At 47.9% G+C, this 18342-nt stretch overlaps 1 protein-coding gene across 2 annotated transcripts in view; it reads left to right on the forward strand.

The window, feature by feature from the left end:
- The window catches only part of SMIM14 (small integral membrane protein 14), an 821041-nt gene that overhangs the window by 388075 nt on the left and 414624 nt on the right, over positions 1–18342 (forward strand). For both annotated transcript variants that reach the window (XM_069631778.1, XM_069631777.1), the window contains one exon: positions 13905–14013. In XM_069631778.1, coding sequence (XP_069487879.1) covers positions 13939–14013 — 75 coding nt within the window. In that variant the 5' untranslated portion in view covers positions 13905–13938. The remainder of the gene's footprint in view (positions 1–13904; positions 14014–18342) is intronic.

Consider the following 18342-nt stretch of genomic DNA (forward strand, 5'->3'; position numbering starts at 1 on the left):
CATAAATTATGTTCTGATCTGATCAATTGATCCTACAATGCATTCCGTGATGTCTCTAGTTTTTTCCAGCTTCTGCATTCACTATAGCCAACTTGTGTACAATTTTTATATTCCTTTGGGGAATATGTTGATCAAATGCAATAATCAAAGGTGAAATACAAATTGATAGGTTTAAGTGACACCATTGTAAAGAGGGTAGCTCAGTGAGTTTAATACTTGTTACAGAGATTTTTGTTAATATGCGATATCATAGTACACAATCCTGGCAAGGCAGACTCAGCCATTCCTCTCTCTCAGGTTATTTGTGTATATAAACACTGTTGATGGCAACACTTAATGTGCAACAAAACAATGTACATGCAAAAACAATAATTATAAAGCTAGAATGCATCCTTATGGTGCAGGTCTATATAGCATCCCTAATGAAGAGCATAATGCATTTGCCAATAGAGGTGTTAGGTACTCCAATTAGGACAGTGAACCAACTTACAGAGGCTTATATAGCAGCTTTGCAATAGGCTAACACTATGATCCTGGATCGATCGCCTTAATTGATTGTACAGCACCTGGCTATCTTCGATAAAAAGGTTTGCTTTATCACATCCTGATAGCAATTCTTTAGCCCATTGCCTGCTCTTTCTGTTCACCTAGGCCATAGAACTGCAACATTTTGCTCTCTAAATGTTTGTTGCAGTGTAAAACATTAAGGGGCCGCACATTGCCGACCCCTCATCTAGGCCATTTGAGTGGAGCAGGGCAAATGTCAAAGACCTCTGGTGACTGTTTATCTTCACCTCATGAGTAGCAATCTCCAAGTCTGTGTTAAACAAAGACTATAATCGGGTGAATGTATCCCACATTTTCTTTTGTTGGGTGCATTTAAATTGTCAAAATAGACCATTGCACTCCACTGTAGGACAAGAATTGGTAAAAAGTGCAGACAAGTGAGAAATGGTATACTGGTCTTAATTCAGCATCACAACATAATGAAAGTGTGTGATCCTGAGCAACGTCTGAGAGTGTTGTGATGAATCTAATATCATCACTCCTTTCCCAGTGGTAGCCTCTTCCCATGTGGCCAGGGGACAGAAGCCGCTACCTGATCTTGACCGTGTGTGTGGCTACATCAGGGAGGATCACATAGGGGGAAGGTCACCTTCAAGGGGGTGCTGCATCATCGGATGAGACATGGCATTACCTCCCTTTCCCTTCTAGGGATGGCCCTTCTTTTCCCCATGCATTAATGGCCTGTTGCCATGACTCCCTTCCACCACCCAGGGAACCCATTGTGGATATCAACTCCCTTATGTTGTGCATAAGTTCCTGAGAACTAACTGCCACTCTTATGAATACAAAGGTACTGAGATGAGAAATCTGCATAGAACAATGGAAATCACTGGCAGTGAGAAACCTAGACTGCGGTCTAGTTGTAGGGAACCGCTTATAGGTGCCAGGACATTCAAAAAGTACATCCAGCATGGCTGTAAGAGAGGCCGCTCCCTGGAGGAGTCCGGGAGAGCCAAGACCGCCGCACAGGAAGGAAAATGGGAGAGAGGGGATGACACAGGAAGAAGGATTTCCTGGTCGCGCTGCCCAAAGCAACCTTCCGTCAGAGCTCCGGCCCATCTGTGGCTCAAGAGAAGTATCACCGGAAATGGAGCCAGCTGCGAAAACGGCCATCCCCGAGAAGTCAGAAACCGGGGGAGAGCCAAGTGGGAAACAAAAGGTGAGGTAAACTGCCTCCAAGAAGTGAGATCCCGGGGGAGAAGCTGCCCGGGAAGCAAGCGCGAAAAAGCTGCCAACCACTGAAGAAACCTGAACGCCACAAACTGGACGAAGAGATGCCCCTCTCCACGAACACTGCACATTGGAGAAACAGGTACGCTAAGGAAGAGACTGGTACTGGATGTCCAGGAGGTTACAGGGAACTGTAAGCAAACAAAAATAATGGGGCGAAAGACCCCAAAGGAGGAAGTAATCCAAAGAATGTGTAATGAATATTGACAAGGAGGGAAACCAAGACATTATAATGAAAGCAGGCAGGCATTAAATGGGAAGCTCTACACCAAATACAGTATGGAATCAAGTTTGCAAGTGCACCAAGAGAAAACCCTGGCAGGAGAGTATACCAGGTACAGTGAAGTTTGGAGGTGTGTCGAATGTAGCATATGAAAGAAAGGTCCTGGCAAGAGAGTACATCGGGTGCAGTGGAGTTTGCAAGTGTATTAAGTGGAGCTCAAGAGAAAAGGCCTGACAGAGTATACCAGTCAAAGCTAAGTTTGTAAACATTATCAATTGAAACATATAATAAGATCCGGCAGGAGAGTATACCAGGTGAAGTTAAGTTGCTTAACATACAAGTCATCATTTGTTGTTGTTGTTATTCAGCGACATTTAAGGAAAATGTATACCTGTAAGAACTGTTGTGTTGGAAAAGAGAAAAGCTGGGGAAGGGAACACTCCCCTAGAACTGTGGATTGTAGCCATTGGAACATTTTGTGTTAAAGCAACAACTGTTGTTGGTGAAGAGAAAACCTGGGGATAGGAACAGAGGAACAGACCGCTAGAACTGTGGAGTGTATAGATTGGAACTTTTTTTTTGTTATTCCGTTTATTGATTTTTCAACATTCAACATACACACAGTATCAATATCATAGGAGAAGAACGAGGGGGAAAAAAAAGCATTCAAAGCAACGGGAAAACAAATGCAAAGAAGCCTAAGTGCACAAGGCACGTTATGAGGTACCCCTCCCCATTTACATGGAGGTACATGCATTGCATTCATGCCAATAACCTTCCACTAGAAATACCAGATCTTCTCCATAACAACATAATATTCATAAGCAAACTCTAAACCACACCCCCAGGGCCAGCGCAGCCTGTCCCTCCACCCCCCCCACCCTCAATCGATAGGAACATTTGTGTTAAAGTTACACCATTACTTTTGAACTTGAGCAATTGGTGCACTACCCACATAGACGTATTTACAATAAGGCTGACTAGTAATAGGACAAGGGCAGCCGATTGCCAGAGGAGCAGCATTTTATTGCAGTTTATTTCTTAATTTACTGTTTGTCATTTTTTTAAATATAAAACCAAGTTTGTCTGGCTGATCCACAACACTTAGAGTAATTATGAGCTGTTAGCAGTCATTCCAGTCGTACAGCTAAGGTTTTTAATGTCCAAACTTGTATATATGCCTGATATTTATAGAAGCTTTGTTAGGGTGATGATTGTTTATGATAAAAAAAAAGAAAGAAAAAGGAAACGCGTACCAAATACAGCGTGCTTTAGGTGTTTAGTGATTCAGTCATAACTATCACACGCTATATGAGAGCTATAAAGCTCTTTGGTCATTCTTATCCTCCCAAAATGCTCTTTAATATTAAAAACAGCCAAAACCTCATTGGTTTTATTGGTGCCAATTCACATTATATTTGGAGTTCTTTCTTATCATTACACACATACACTGTGTTAAGCAATCACTTTTATATTCAAATAAATGACATGCATGTTTTAAACCAATGCAAAAATTAGAGCTTTTCCTTCAAAAAAAGTAAAGGTTAAAAGTGATGCATTATTTTACAATATTGAACGCATGCCTATGCTTAAGTCAAGCAAAGAGTTCCCACAGGTGGCACTAAAATGATGTTCAGAAGCAAGCACTCATTTCCCTCTCTGGCCTCACATTTCAGAGGTCTGTGGCCGCCCAAAAGGTGCAAGCATGAAATAGATCATAAAGAAGTTAAAATGGCAAAGAGTAAATCTGAATGCGCAAGAGCATCAAGAAACCTTTGAAAGGATACCCAAAGCCATCGAAGGGTGAGAACAAAAACTGTGTGCCAAAGGTACACACTGTTTCACAGCTGTTAAGGTGTCCCATAAAGAAATCCATTTATCCATCTTTACAGAAGCTGCTCAGTGCTAAGCAGGCAAATGGCATCTGTGCTGGGTTTATCATGTGGCCTTGATGACATTCTGCTGCATGCTCAGTACTACCAGGAGAACCAACTGCAAAGTATGTCACACAATGCATACCTGTGATGTTTAGAAGTATTCTTTACATTCATTATTTTAAATACAAGGTAGGACTTTTACTGTTAAACAGTACTTCAAACGACAGCATGTCATTTATATACCCACAAATCTCAAAATGTTCCTATGGATTGTACAGTCCAACTCTACAGAGTTAACTAACATTTTAAATTACTTTAAATGCAAGGTGGCAAGGCCCATATCCTAAACCACACCCACAAAAGTAATTCTGTGCTGGAACGCCTGATCCATTGATTATCATGTGGCCTTGATGACATTCTGCTGCATGCTCAGTACTACCAGGAGAACCAACTGCAAAGTATGTCACACAATGCATACCTGTGATGTTTAGAAGTATTCTTTACATTCATTATTTTAAATACAAGGTAGGACTTTTACTGTTAAACAGTACTTCAAACGACAGCATGTCATTTATATACCCACAAATCTCAAAATGTTCCTATGGATTGTACAGTCCAACTCTACAGAGTTAACTAACATTTTAAATTACTTTAAATGCAAGGTGGCAAGGCCCATATCCTAAACCACACCCACAAAAGTAATTCTGTGCTGGAACGCCTGATCCATTGATCAGTTTTACACTTGGAGGACGACTGGGTATTTTGAACAATTGCACAAAAAGCAATGAAGTATACAGTATGTACCACTTCATTTCTTATAAAAGCTGCCTGCATTGTGCAGCTACAAGGAATGCTGTTGCTTCCCACACCTTAATTTTCAGGGTCGCCTTATCCATTAATTCAACGTGAGAATGCACAGCAAAAGATTCCAGGAAACTTCTCCAACTGTCTTTACTCTAGAGTTAACAAACTTCACTTGTGATTTTGCCACATTTTAATGGCGTTTCAGCCCAAGGTATTAGAGGTACATCAGCTGCAGCAGGTAACTTGCCTTATTTCCATTTTGCCCCTGCTAACACAAGACCTGTAACCATGAGACGGGGTGAGCCTTGTTATTCAACATTTTGATTAGATGTGCCTGGACCACTTGTATATATTTCATATGTAAGCCTTACCATTTGATAAGACTGTATGTAGAAATTGTTGTGTTGCATTAATATTACTGACTAGTCTAGGTTCTTCTTGTAGAGTGACAGCAGGCAATTTGTGAGACAAACCAGATATTGGCATTGAAACCAGAATTCCTTGTTCAAACCTTCTCTCACTTGTGTCCAGTTGGCAGGCATCTTATCACTTCCTCTAAAAGATTGTTTTCAGACCTAAACGAAAGTAGACAATTCTCCAGCATGGGTCTGGCATGGATTCACATACTCATGAATATTCCCCGTCGTCAGACTGGGAAACCTCGGTAAAGAAAAAATCAGTTTCAGTTTTGTTTCTGAACTGTCTTTCTACTAGTAACCAATCACTGGTCTCTGGGTCATACTGCCCCCAGCCAATGACTGCCCTCTACCTAAGCCCCTCCTCTGGCAGCCATCTTCAGATTTTTACCGCACGTTCAAGTGTTGGGAGTCCTCGTGCTATAGCTCTCGAGCTTTTACTGTGTTTTGCGTTATTTATTTATTTATTTATTTTTTCCAAAGAGTTTAATCTCATTTTTTTGGACAATCGAGCCTCAAGCTCCACCGTTTCTACTTCCTATCAACGGGGACCCGTTTCAGAATTTTCTACGCCCCTCAAGGGCGAAGTTTTCATCGAGCTACGCCTCTTGGAGGATTCCAGAAGACCTTGAGGCCTACGCCGTGGACATGGCCCAGGACAAAGGAAGCTGGACGCTCGGATCCAAGCTGTTCAGGAACTGCCTTGGATGCGGATTGCAGAATGTGTTCAAGGAGGGCGAGCATTCTAGATGCCTCTACTGCCTTCACGAAGACAAAACACACGTGGAGAAGGACTGTGCGTTTTGCAAGAACATGTTGGTGCGGACCATGAGGGATCGGCGGATCCGCCTCACCAACTGGCTGGAAGGGAAGAGCCCAGCGGTAGGTGAGATGAAGAAGAGGTCCGAGCGGTCTTCTAAGTCCTTTGAGGGCGCTCTGGTGACGGGTGCCCAACAGAAGGCTAAGCACTGCGAGTCCGTGGGCACCGGGAGTGCCGAACGGTCGGGCTCCTCGGCTGCCAGGCAGGGCGCGCGTTCACCAACGCCATCAACCACGAGCCAACGCTGTGGCTCGGGGAAGAGAAAATCAGACAACCCGGATAAGCTTCTGGAGAAGGCCAGGTCGATCCCGACGGAAGTAGCTGAGGGGGAGCGAGGCGGTGACCCTCCCCCCCAAGTGAAGGCCTCAAGCGTGCCCAAAGTCGTGAAGGCTTTGATTCACCCGGCTAAGGCCTCTATCGAGGGAGTCGTGGCGGCCCTGGCGAAGCCTGTAGAGGCTCCCCCAGTGGAGGCGACCTTGGGGCCCAGAGTTTCCCTGCCACCGCGGAGGGAATCCTCTTTTTCAGCCCATCGATAAGACCCCCGCGAGAACCCCAGTGGAAAAAGAGGGGGGGGTTGGTGGCCATCACGGACACGGATACAGCCTCTGAGGAGGAGCTGGCTGGAGTCGTTAAGATCCTCAACAAGAAGTTCGAGGAGGTCCGGTCCCACGGGAGGGATCCCGACAAGGCGGACGAAGAGAGCGACGGTGGTGCCGACGAGGTTCCTGTGGAGGCGGATTCCGTCGCAGCCGGTACCCGAGCCACGGGACAACTCAGGAGCCACCTTAATGGCGATCCAGGCCTTATGTACGGAGATAACGACGAGGTTGCCCTTACCCCCAACGGATAATCCAGCGGAGCCTAGCCCATCGGGGAGCCCTCCAAGCAAGCAGAGGAGAGTTCAACCCCCCTCACCCTTCCAACCGTCGCGGCCCTCACAACCTTCATCTCCTTCCCCTGATCCTAGGGAGGACACGGGTACAGAGACGGCCACGACGGGGACAGATGACGATGGTGGTGATGACGGGATGGGCCTTCCATCACCACCCCCTCGGGCCTCCCTGCCCGACGAAATTGGCTCCTTTCACGCCATGATTGCCAGGGCATCCAAGCTCTTCCAGCTCTACCCCGAACAACAGAAGAAGGAAGGTTTCCTCTATCAACGGCCAAAAAGAAGACGGTCCTCTCGGTCCCGTTACTTGACATCTGGGACGAGGGGCTGTTGCTCCTGAAGAACCCATCCACAACCCCTGCCAAGAGAGACCGGTACGAGAAGAAGTACCAGGTTCCGGATTCCACCCCTCTCTGCCTTAGGGCGCAGTCGACCCCGGATTCGGTCGTCGTCGTCGCGGCGGCAGCCAAGAAGGTGGCGGCAGGGGCTACGGCTTCGAATTCAACCTCCTCCCCGGACGATGAGGGGAAGAAACTGGACGCCATGGGGCGACGGGTCATCTCGTCGGCGGCGACGACGATTAAAGCAGCCAACGCCCTAGCGATTGTGGCCCGCTATGACAGGGAGCTTTGGTTTAAGATCGCTCCTCTGCTGGACTTCCTCCCGGACGACAAGAGGACGGAGGCCCTGGAGATCCTGCAGGAAGGCGAGGTGGCGTCGGACCACGCCATAACGGTGGCCACAGATATTGCTGACACCGGTTTCCATCAGTTGGGCAACAGTGTTTGTCTTCGACGGCGTGGTTGGCTCAAGGTGACCGATTTCTGCCAGGACGTGCAAGACAGTGGACGAATCGCTGCAGGCCATCAAGGCCGACACAGAGACAGCGCTGGCCTTGGGGGTTTTGCAGCAAAGACGGCCGCCCTTTTGGAACTCCGGAGGCAAGTAAGGTGCCTCCAATGGATTCGGCGGCAGCTCCTCGACATACCGCCAGGCGGCCCGCTCATTGTCGCCGGAGGCCTACAGAGGATGCGGCAAGTCAGGAGGATCTCGTCGGCGTCGCCAAGGAGGCCAAGGCGGCAAGGCTGCTGCCAAGCAGGACTGATCCGGCCGTAGCGTCGGGCCCCCACCTGAGCACCCCGGTGGGAGGCCGCTTGGTGAAGTTCATCCGTGTGTGGGAGTCCGTCTCCACCGACTGATGGGTGTTGGATGCCCTGGCCCGCGGGCACACTCAAGTTTCTAAAGAAGTTTCTAAAGAAGTGCCCCCACATTCCACCCGTGGCTAGGAAGGAAAACCACATACCACTACTGCTGCTGGAAGTAAGGGTGATGCTGAAGAAAGGAGCCATCAAGCTCTTCCCAAAGAGGCTCCAGGGCTCCGGAGTGTACTCTCAATACTTCCTCGTAAGAAAAGACCGGCGGTTGGCGACCCATCCTGGACCTTCGTCGTTTAAACAAGTACATCAAGGCCCAGAAGTTCCGGATGGTCACCCTCCAGCATGTGCTGGGGCAGCTGGAGGAAGGCGTCTTCCTATCGTCGCTGGACCTGGAGGATGCTTACTTTCACATCCCCATTCTAAATGGACATCGAAAGTTTCTCAGGTTCGTAGTCCAAGGACGACGCTACCAATTCAAGGCCCTTCCTTTCGGATTGAAGTCGGCGCCCAGGGTATTCACCAGTGGCGGCGCAGCTGCGCCTGCAGGGGATCCACGGCTATCCCTACCTGGACGATTGGCTCATCCGAGCAAAGACAAGAGATCACACCGTCGGGCACACAGCGAAGACCGTCCAACTGCTCACGGACCTGAGATTCTCCATCAATTTTGCCAAATCCCACCTGGTTCCGTTGCAGGTCGCACTGTTTCTGGGAGCCAAGCTCGACACAGTAGCATGACTGGCCTGCCGTCGGAGGAAAGGACGAAGGCCATCATGGGAAAAGTGCAGCGCCTGTTGACCATGGACGTGGCCAGGGTGAGGTCCATCAAGTCCCTTCTCGGCATGATGTCCTCGTGCATCTTTCTAGTGCGCCCGTGCAGACTGCCGCTGCGGACACTGCAGGAGTTCCTCGACGCCAGTTGGATGCAAGCGGCGGGCAGCTTCGAAGACAGGATCTCGCTCAACAAGACCTTTCGGCAAGCAATCCGGTGGTCGGGTACCCACGCGCATCTAGCGGTGGGTATGGATTTCTAGACCCCGGCACATCAAGAGACGGTGACAACGTACGCCTCCCTGGAGGGATGGGGGGCGCACACCGCAGATCTCCACGCAAGAAGCCTTTGGCTCCCAGAGGAGAGGTCACTCCACATCAACGTACTGAAGCTCTGGGCCGTGTTCTGGGCCCTCAGGTCGTTCCTTCTGTCCCTCAAGTTCAAGGTGGTGAGGATCTTCACCGACAGCACCACCATGATGTTCTATATCCGGAAGCAGGGAGGTACCAGATCCCCAGCCCTATCCAAGGAGGCGCAGGATCTGTGACACTGGGCCGTCGCCCAAGGGATATTTCTGGTACCCTTCCAGCTGGCAGGAATAAAGAACACCATCGCCGACTCACTCGGCAGGGAGCTGTGCGAGTGGGAGCTACGACAGGATCAAGTGTATCTGCTATTCCAATGATGGGGCAATCCCCAGATCGATTTATTCGCGACGGCGACAAACACCAAGTGTCGGAGGTTCGCCAGCAGGTTTCCCCAGCCCGGGAGCATGGGTGATGCCTTCTAATTCCCCTAGGACGGCCTGTTCCTGTATGCGTTCCCACCATTGCCGTTGCTGCGACTCATCAACCAACTCGGTCCCGGTGCAGGATGATCCTCGTTGCACCGGCGTGGCCGAGACAGATCTGGTTCCCGGACCTTCTGGACATGTCAGCGTCCCCCCCCCAGTCAAACTGCTGACGGACGCGGATCTCCTCGCCAGAGAAGGAGGCGCCATCCTACACGACCCCGGGTCGCTGAACTTGCAGGCCTGGCTCCTGCAGCTCTAGAGTTTGGAGGGTACGATATCCCAGCGGACTGCAAGGAGGTGCTACCAAAGGCCAGGGCGTCCTCGACTCTCAAGTGCTATGGACAGAAGTGTAAGAGGTTCTCTGTCTGGTGCCATGCACAGAAGATTAACCCTCTGCGGATTACGACCCCCCAGGTGCTGCCGTACCTACTGTCGCTGGCCAAGGCGGGGCTAGCGCACACCTCCATCAAGATACATCTAGCAGCGATCTCCCGCTACACCAGAACTCAAGGACGATCATATCTGTGGTTCCATCGTCTGGTGAAGGAGTTTATGAAAGGATTGTTCCGATCATTCCCGCCAGTGAAGGCTCCAGCCCTGGCGTGGGAGCTCAATGTGGTGCTCAGCAGGCTCATGGGGCCGCCATTCGAGCCTCTGTATTCGGCACCATTGAAGTTCCTCTCGTGGAAGACTGCGTTTCTTGTGGCCATCACCTCCGCACGACGAGTGGGAGGGATCCAGGCCCTCTCCTGTAAACCTCCATACCTGACCTGAGACGAGGGTGGTGCTGAGGATGCACCCCTCCTTCAAGCCCAAGGTGCCATCAGACTTCCATCTCAACGAGCCCTTGGTATTACCTGTCTTCTTCCCATCGCCTTCGTCGCCGGCTGAGAGGACTTTGCACTCACTGGATGTAGCTAGAGCGCTAAAGTTCTACGTGGACCGCACGAAGAGCCTTCGGAAGACATCACAACTGTTTGTGAACTTTGGACCTGTGAACCAAGGGAAGGCCCTCTTGAAGGCTTCCATTTCCAGATGGCTCTCTGGCTGCATCATGCACTGTCACCAGTTGGCAAATCGACCGTTGCCCGGCCGTAAGAGCCCACTCGACCAGAGCGATCGCTGCTACCAAGGCGTTCCTGTCTGGCATACCCCTGCTGGACATCTGCAGGGCTGCTACGTGGAGGTCGACGCACACCTTCATGAGATTCTACTGCATCGACCGGGATTCCAGGGAGGAGTCCCGGGTCAGCCAGGCAGTGCTGCGCAACCTGTTCGCCTGATGGTGGGCCTGGGGAGGAGGTAAGAGTGCTTAATGTTGAGTTGATGAAATGCTTAATGTTGAGCCTTGCCACCTCCCGTGGTTGTGCACGTGTGTATTGCTATGTATTCTTATATTCATGAGCATGTGAATCCATGCCAGACCCCATGCTGGAGAAGGAACAAATTACTTACCTGTAACTGTTGTTCTCCAGCATGGGTCTGGCATGGATTCACATGCGAACCCTCCCTCCTACCCCTCTGCGGCTCTTCACTTGGTCCTACTGCCACTTTACGTGCTACCAAATCTGAAGATGGCTGCCAGAGGAGGGGCTTAGGTAGAGGGTAGTCATTGGCAGGGGGCTGTATGACCCAGAGACCAGTGATTGGTTACTAGTAGAAAGACTGTTCAGAACCGAAACTGAAACTGATTTCTTTCTTTACCGAGGAGTCCCATCCTGATGACAGGGAATATTCATGAGCATGTGAATCCATGCCAGACCCATGCTGGAGAACAACAATTACAGGTAAGTAACTTGTTCCTTAGCCTACATTGCCTTCTCCAAATCCTGGGCAGCAGAGATCTGAAAACACTCTTTCACCTAACATATCATAGAAGATGGCAGGCTTGAATTAATAGAGAGGAAGCAATAAGTGTCTAATCCCTGCAACCTTAAAAACGTCCTTATAATGTTACGGAGTGAACATGGGGCATAAAATGGGGGTGAAGGAGTGTAGTTTGGACAACGCAGATAATTTGTTGAACCACGCTAACCACGACCAATCATTCAGGTTGGTGGGGTGGAAATTCTCTGGTTAAGCCAGATGAACAGCTGTCACCTTTGCCCCCTACACTTATTGAAATCAATATATCCTCCGGTTTATTACTGATCTTTTCACTGTTACTATTCCACACTTCACTCACAAGAATTGGATTTTATGGGATAAGATCATACTCTAGCTGTCTGAGGGATACATTCTTTGAGTATGAAATTGTATACAACCTTAGAAATAATATCTATGGTGACCCTGTCAATTGTAGGTCTATCAATGAACTCCACCAGATCAATGTCTTGTGACCATATAGTTCTTAAATTGGGAAGCTCTGAGAATAGGGCCAAAATGTTTGATCTATTCAAGACCATAGGTCTTTCATTCCCTGAATATGCATTCAAGTTGCAGCCTATGAGGTTGATTGCTCTCCGATGGGGGCGGTTCTTGTTTTAGTCTCTTATCCTTTCCCTTGTTTTGTTGTTTGCTTATAGACCTCAGTCCATTGGATGCAAAAAACACTGAGGATGATCCTGCTCCTCCCAAAATGCTAAAAACGGTCCTTTGTTTAGATTAAAGACTTTTTTGACCCAGGTTCCAAGTCTGGAGCTGTTCCACCCGCCCCAATGATCAAGCTATTTGATTTACCAGCGCTTGGATCGATTGCTGCAAGATATCCTTTTGTTCGTGTTGACTTGTAAGCAGAGAAGGATTCTCACCCTGGATCTTCTTTCCTCGATTCTCCACCAAGTGTGACTTCATTTATAATAACGGAGTCTAAATGATTTAGCTGCTGTCCTTAGCATTATCTTTGACGGTTGTTGGTTCTAACAATTCTCAGTAGTCGGAGATCCCATTTGTTTCAGGTTACTGAGGAATTTTCACAAGGATGTCCTATTGTTTTTGGTTGTGGAATTTGTTGTCTTTTTTCCCTCTAATTTGGGGTTTGCTTCTTGTTTTTTGGTCTAACCTGTTGTTCGAATTGGTTGCCAGTCAGAACAGTATTGGGTTAGGATATTTACCAGTAAAGTTTCCCCACGGCTATTGCCTTGTGTCCCTGATTGAATAACGATTGATTCAGAGATCTTTTCCTGGTGCACCTCTGTAGGTGGCATTGGTGCTGCTTCATTAGGAGAGGTCAGTTCATCTGTTCTCTCTGTTCTTACTGCCAGATGTTCTATTATGTGTAGGGGGTCCAAACCCGTCGTCTCACCATTCTGTGTTGATTTAAGGTTTGACTGAAAAAGGGATCATACATCCAACAGCCTTCGACATATTGTGCATTTTTTTTCTTTATGGTTTCCAGTAGACCGGAGTGGATTTTTACTTCAGTATAAATATTTTCGTACAGTGTTACAAACGAAGACAAAACATAGTTTAAGGCAAGCAGTGCTGATTGATTTGTGTCACCGCTATTTGCCTGCCTTTACATGAGATGTGAAACAATTTTTCTGCGTGGGTTCAGAGGAAAAGTCAGCAGAACTGTCACTGTTGTCTTCAACATGGACCTTTTTGATTCAAGACCTTAAGAATTGTATTAAATGTTATTTTTTGCTGCTTTTTTGGATTTATGTGGGAGTGATACATTGGCGCTCAGAGTGCTAGTTGATGGAATATTGACTTTGGTTTGTGATTCCGGTAGAGGGTGGGCCTGTGCCATGTTAAGTAGGCTAAAATCGTTTATTGTGCTGCCTTGCATGGCCCTACTTCTAAGGTCGTACGTATATGAACGTGTCCAAAAAAGTGTCAACGCTCACCCTCTGCGGGCGACAGGGATGCCTAACAGTGGTGCTAACAGCACACGCCAGCACTCTGTGGCACTCCGCAATGACCCAGGGTTTTTGAATTGGGGCTGTGTTACACCGTAGGCAGTCTGTCTTGCAACAGCAGATCTCTCATCCGCAGCAAACCTGCAGTGCTAACAGCACTCGTCAGCACTCTGTGGCACTCTGCGTGGACTTAGGGTATTTTAATTTGGGTTGCGTTACACTGTAGGCAGTCCAATCTGTAACAGCAGGTCTCTCCTCAGCAACAAACCTGCAGTTCTAACAGCACTCATCAGCACTCCGCCATATATACAAATAGTGGACATTGTGTAGCCCATGCGCGTGGAGCAATTGTTTCCTTCAGTGAAATCTGTAAACATCACTTTGAATGAAGTCACATATTTGAATTTTGTATTTAACTTTTACATACAATTCCCTTTTTCACAAATGTGTGTGATTGTAGCTTAGAATGTAATTAAGGTTCCTTAAGGTGTTGCTGTAAGTTTCCTTCGCATCTGACACAATAAAAGGTTTAACTTTGTTCTTTTTTCCATAGGAAAATCCTAGACTACAAGTTAATCTGTGCAATTATGGCAGAAGGCGGATTCGATCCATGTGAATGCATTTGCTCCCATGATAATGCAATGAGACGTCTGATTAATCTGGTGAGAAGACCATAATCCTCTTTTATTGTTTTAAATGAGTTATAATATTGTTCTAATATGCACAGCAGCAGTAAGTATATTCCATTGCAAGTTGCTGATCAGTCTTTCTATACCTTTTTAAAACCATTGAGCAACAGATCCCAAGGATAGATATTCAAGATGCATAATTTCACTATCATTCAGACATGTATTTAGGCTATTAAATCCACAGGCAAATGTGAGGCAATTACCTTTCTTTACATACTATCAGTTTATTGAGACTAAAACAGTCCTAACTGCTAACCATCTCGGAAAACATTTGGGAAATGAACAAATGAAACATAAAACATTCAAATGTGGGTCCACTTAGCTACAAGGACATGCTGGCAAAAACGACTAATTCTCTTTCCTTCGTTGCAAAACAAAGGAAAGTCCAACGTGAATTGAGATCAGAAAATGAACACCCCAGAGCACTGACAAAACATTTGCAGAAATTAAGTTTGAGAGTTACCATACCTAGGGCAGGCTGGAATGAGGCCCACTCCAAATAGGCTCAGGTGGGCAGGAGTGAGATATGCTCTCTGGAGAATCTTGATCCATCTACGGCATGAGCAAACAGAAACCTGCGAATAGGAACAGAGGTGGAACCTGTGTTCATCTGTGTAAACCATATCCTACCTCAATCTTCCTCCAATTCTGGAGCACAGCTTGAATTTGGATTTCATGTCATATCATTGTTTTTTGTTCTTTTTATTTTTATTGTGCAATAGTTAAATTAAACTTTCATCAAATTACATAAAATCATTTAAAAAGAAAATCCTAAATTAAAAACCTAAACAATCAGTTTTATACAATTCATAAAACATTAATACACCTTATGAGTTAATAAACCGAATAACATCACTTCAAGTATGAGATGAGAATCTCTTTTACGCCTCTATCCATATTGCCCAAGCCGCAGCTACAGTAACCTCGATATGCAATACGAAATCATTATAACCTTTACGATGGTAGTCCTTTAGGATCCTGCAATTTGTCAATATGTTTCAGCTGGTCTCTACTACCTTACAACATAGACGACAAGTGCCATCATCAGGTTCGGTTGTTTTTTCCATTTACTAAGATATTCTCTAGTCGGTAGGAGGCTAAACCGCAGGTAAATTATGAAGCGCTTTAGCTCCATAGAGCACATCTTAGTTAAATAGCTAAAATGTCAGATCATTAAATTGTACAGCCGGTTTATCATTGGCTTAGCTTATGGTGGAATCCAAAAGCATAATTTCACAAGCAATTCTATCTGCCCTAATGGCCAAAGATGGCTCGAATGCAATCCCCTGGCCAAAATATGTCAATATCTACTTGGGGAAAATAAACGCTGCATACGTGTTCAACACCTGCTGGTTTGGGATCATCCATACTAACTAAACTAAAAACTGACTTACGCTGCTATGTTGAAGACCAGCGAGAGGCATAGGAAATTAAAAAAAACTTCAATCAAACCCATATAACCATTTCTTCTGGGTTGATTGAAAATTACTTGCTCTGGGCCAACAATCTGACTAAAAGAATCCCAATAACTAGAGCACGCTTATATTGGCCTCCTCTGAGAGCCATCATGGCAATGTGGTCTTGTAGCCCCACTGAGAAGCATTGGACTTTCTGTCTGATTCATAAAAACCCAGACCTATTTGACCTGTTATGGGCAAATACTCCATTAGAAGGCTGGTCTACATTATCTTTTATAGGATGTGAGGGGTCAGAAATGCAAGGCAAACACATAGGTATAGTTTTCTCATTAGTAGCCATTTTATTAAATTAAAAAGGGTGAGGCAAACGCCTATCTTTCCCTAACCTAACAAGGACTTCCCTACCTGACAAACTAAGACTAAAGGAAAATGACGTCGGGCCTCATCACAGGTCTGGCGGTATCCCGGCGGTAATACTGCTGGGGCAAATAGCGTTGCTGCTGCTCAGTACGGCGCTATTGGTGCCGGATCACGAGTAGCGGGGTAACGGTTATTGCCCATTCCCCATTGGGTCCTTTTTACTCAATGGGTCTGGGGGCGGTATTAGCACCTAAAATATCAATTCGAAGGGATTGTGTCCTCCGACGTATTCCACATCTATGACATGTAATGTCGACAGCTGTGCACTTTGGAAACTTTTCATTAGAGGGGGTCTTGCTTCGATCCGATGTCCCTCGAGGGCCTCCGTTGTTATATATAGGACGCACGGCACCAGCTGCCTCAGTTCCATTTTTTCCGACAGCGAACATGTATAGCTTCGTGAAACTCGGCGCGCCTCGTGGATTCTTCGATCTCTTATGATGTCTATTTCTTTTACCCATCCGACTCCAAGGTCTGGGCTCAAGACCTGCCAGGACTGCAAATCCAAGATGTTGTTGACCGACCTGCACCGTATTTGCTTATGGTGCCTGGGTGAGTCGCACAACACCGGCGACTACTCCAAATGCCAGTCTCTAACAGCCAAGGCCTTGCATGAAAAGAAGGGGAAGCTTCGTGCAGGTAAGCCCTCGAAGTCCCATAAGTCTGGATCGAAATCTAGGGTTTCCACCGACGATTCGAGGTGCGACTCTCCGCGTTGGGCGGAAGCTCGAGGTTCTCGGTCCCGGAGTGGTTCCCGCCATTCCTCGTCCTCGCGGCACTCTCGGAAGCGCCGGCACCGGTCACCTTCCCCATCCTCTTCAGAGGATGGCGCCGTGCTTAAGGTAGCCTGTCCCACGAAGTCCTCGACTCCGGAGGAGTGGGCGGCTTTAAAAGAACAAATGTTGGCGATTTTCCAGTCGCAAGGCACGGTTCCTGTCGTGCCTTCTTGCGAAGCCGACAGAGAATGCTCTCGATCTGCAGCTCGCACGCCTTCGGGCTCGCGCCGCGACTTGCACCGGGAGCCCTCGAGGTCCCGTGCAGACAAGAGCAGTCACAAGAGATGTGCGTCTAGGTCCCTGTACTCGTCCCCGGCGAGACCGTTGCAGCCTGTGGAGGTACCGACGCAGGTATCAACTCGATCGGCGCTGGCTCAGTCAGACTCGGACAAAGCTTTACCATCCCATCAGCCCACGCCTGTGACAGCGTCGACGCCGAAGGTCTCAGTCATCGACAACCGTGGTGCGGATTCCGGCGTCAAAGCCCTCTGCGGTCTCGATGACGATGTTCTCGATGCCTTGGGCGTCGATGTTTTCGATGCCTTCGGCGCCCTTGTTGTTTTTTGGCCATAATGTGTCTGAGGAGTTTCATGGGGCTTCCTCTACGTCTGGGAGGCCGGTATTGGGCCCCAGGCTCTCTTCTGACACTTTGGCTGGGTTTTTTGAGCCTTTGCCTGACATTTTTGAAGAGGAGGAAAGGTTGGAGATTGAAGACCCTGCTTCTCAGGATGAGGCTCTGGGATTGTTGGGTGACAGTCCCTTGAAGGAGTTGAGGCAGACCCTCCATGATGCCAGTGGCCTGGATACTTCTCCGGAAGTTGAGTTTGGTAGGCCTGAGCCAGGGGCTCATGCAGACTCTTCCTACAGGCGGCTCATGTCTAGGGTTTCTGAATACCTGGGGAGTCCAGTCCTCCTGAGGATTTTATTCAGGATGACCTTACTGACATCTTGGACCAATGTCCCCCCTCTGACCCGGTCTTGCCCTTCCATCTTACATTGCAAAAAAGGGTGTCATCGGCTTGGCAGGCCCTGGATACGCTTCGGTCAATAAGAATTTGTCAAAAAAGTACTGCTCATCTGTTAGCGACCCCAGCTATTTGTCTACTCGCCCCACTCCGGAGAGTTTGGTGGTTCAGGCCGCTACGGCCACCTCGAGGCAGCAGGCGTACCCTACTATCCCTCCGAGTAGGGACGACAAGGGCTTTGACGGATGAGCTCAGAAGGTCTTTTCTTCAGGGAGCATGGCACTGAAAGCTGTCAACTCCACATGTGCCTTGGCAAGATTTACACACACTCTGTGGAACTGTGCTTCCTTAGCGGCTGAGCATATTCCCGAGGGGGAGGAAAGGGATGGCTTCCTGGCCCTCGTGCATGACGGCAAGAATGCTATGTGTGAATCCCTTCAGTCGGGTTTGGACACGACAGACTGTCAGCCGGTCCATGGCTGCGAGCACCGTCCTACGCAGGTTTGCGTAGTTGCAGAAGTAGGGGGTTTGCTCCTGATGTGCAAGCCCGTCTTCTGAACATGCCCTTTGATGGTGTTCATTTATTTGAACAAGGCTGACAAGAGCCCTGAGAGGTTGCAGACCTCCAAAGCTGCAGCAAAGTCTTTGAGCGCTGCAGTACGTCAACCTCTGCCTTTTCATTCTAGGGGACAGCAATGGAGGGGAGGTTCCTTTCGTTTCTAC

This window comes from Ambystoma mexicanum, chromosome 6q (genome assembly GCF_040938575.1).
Source record: "Ambystoma mexicanum isolate Mex_15411 chromosome 6q, UKY_AmexF1_1, whole genome shotgun sequence".
Taxonomy (NCBI): Eukaryota; Metazoa; Chordata; class Amphibia; order Caudata; family Ambystomatidae; genus Ambystoma; species Ambystoma mexicanum.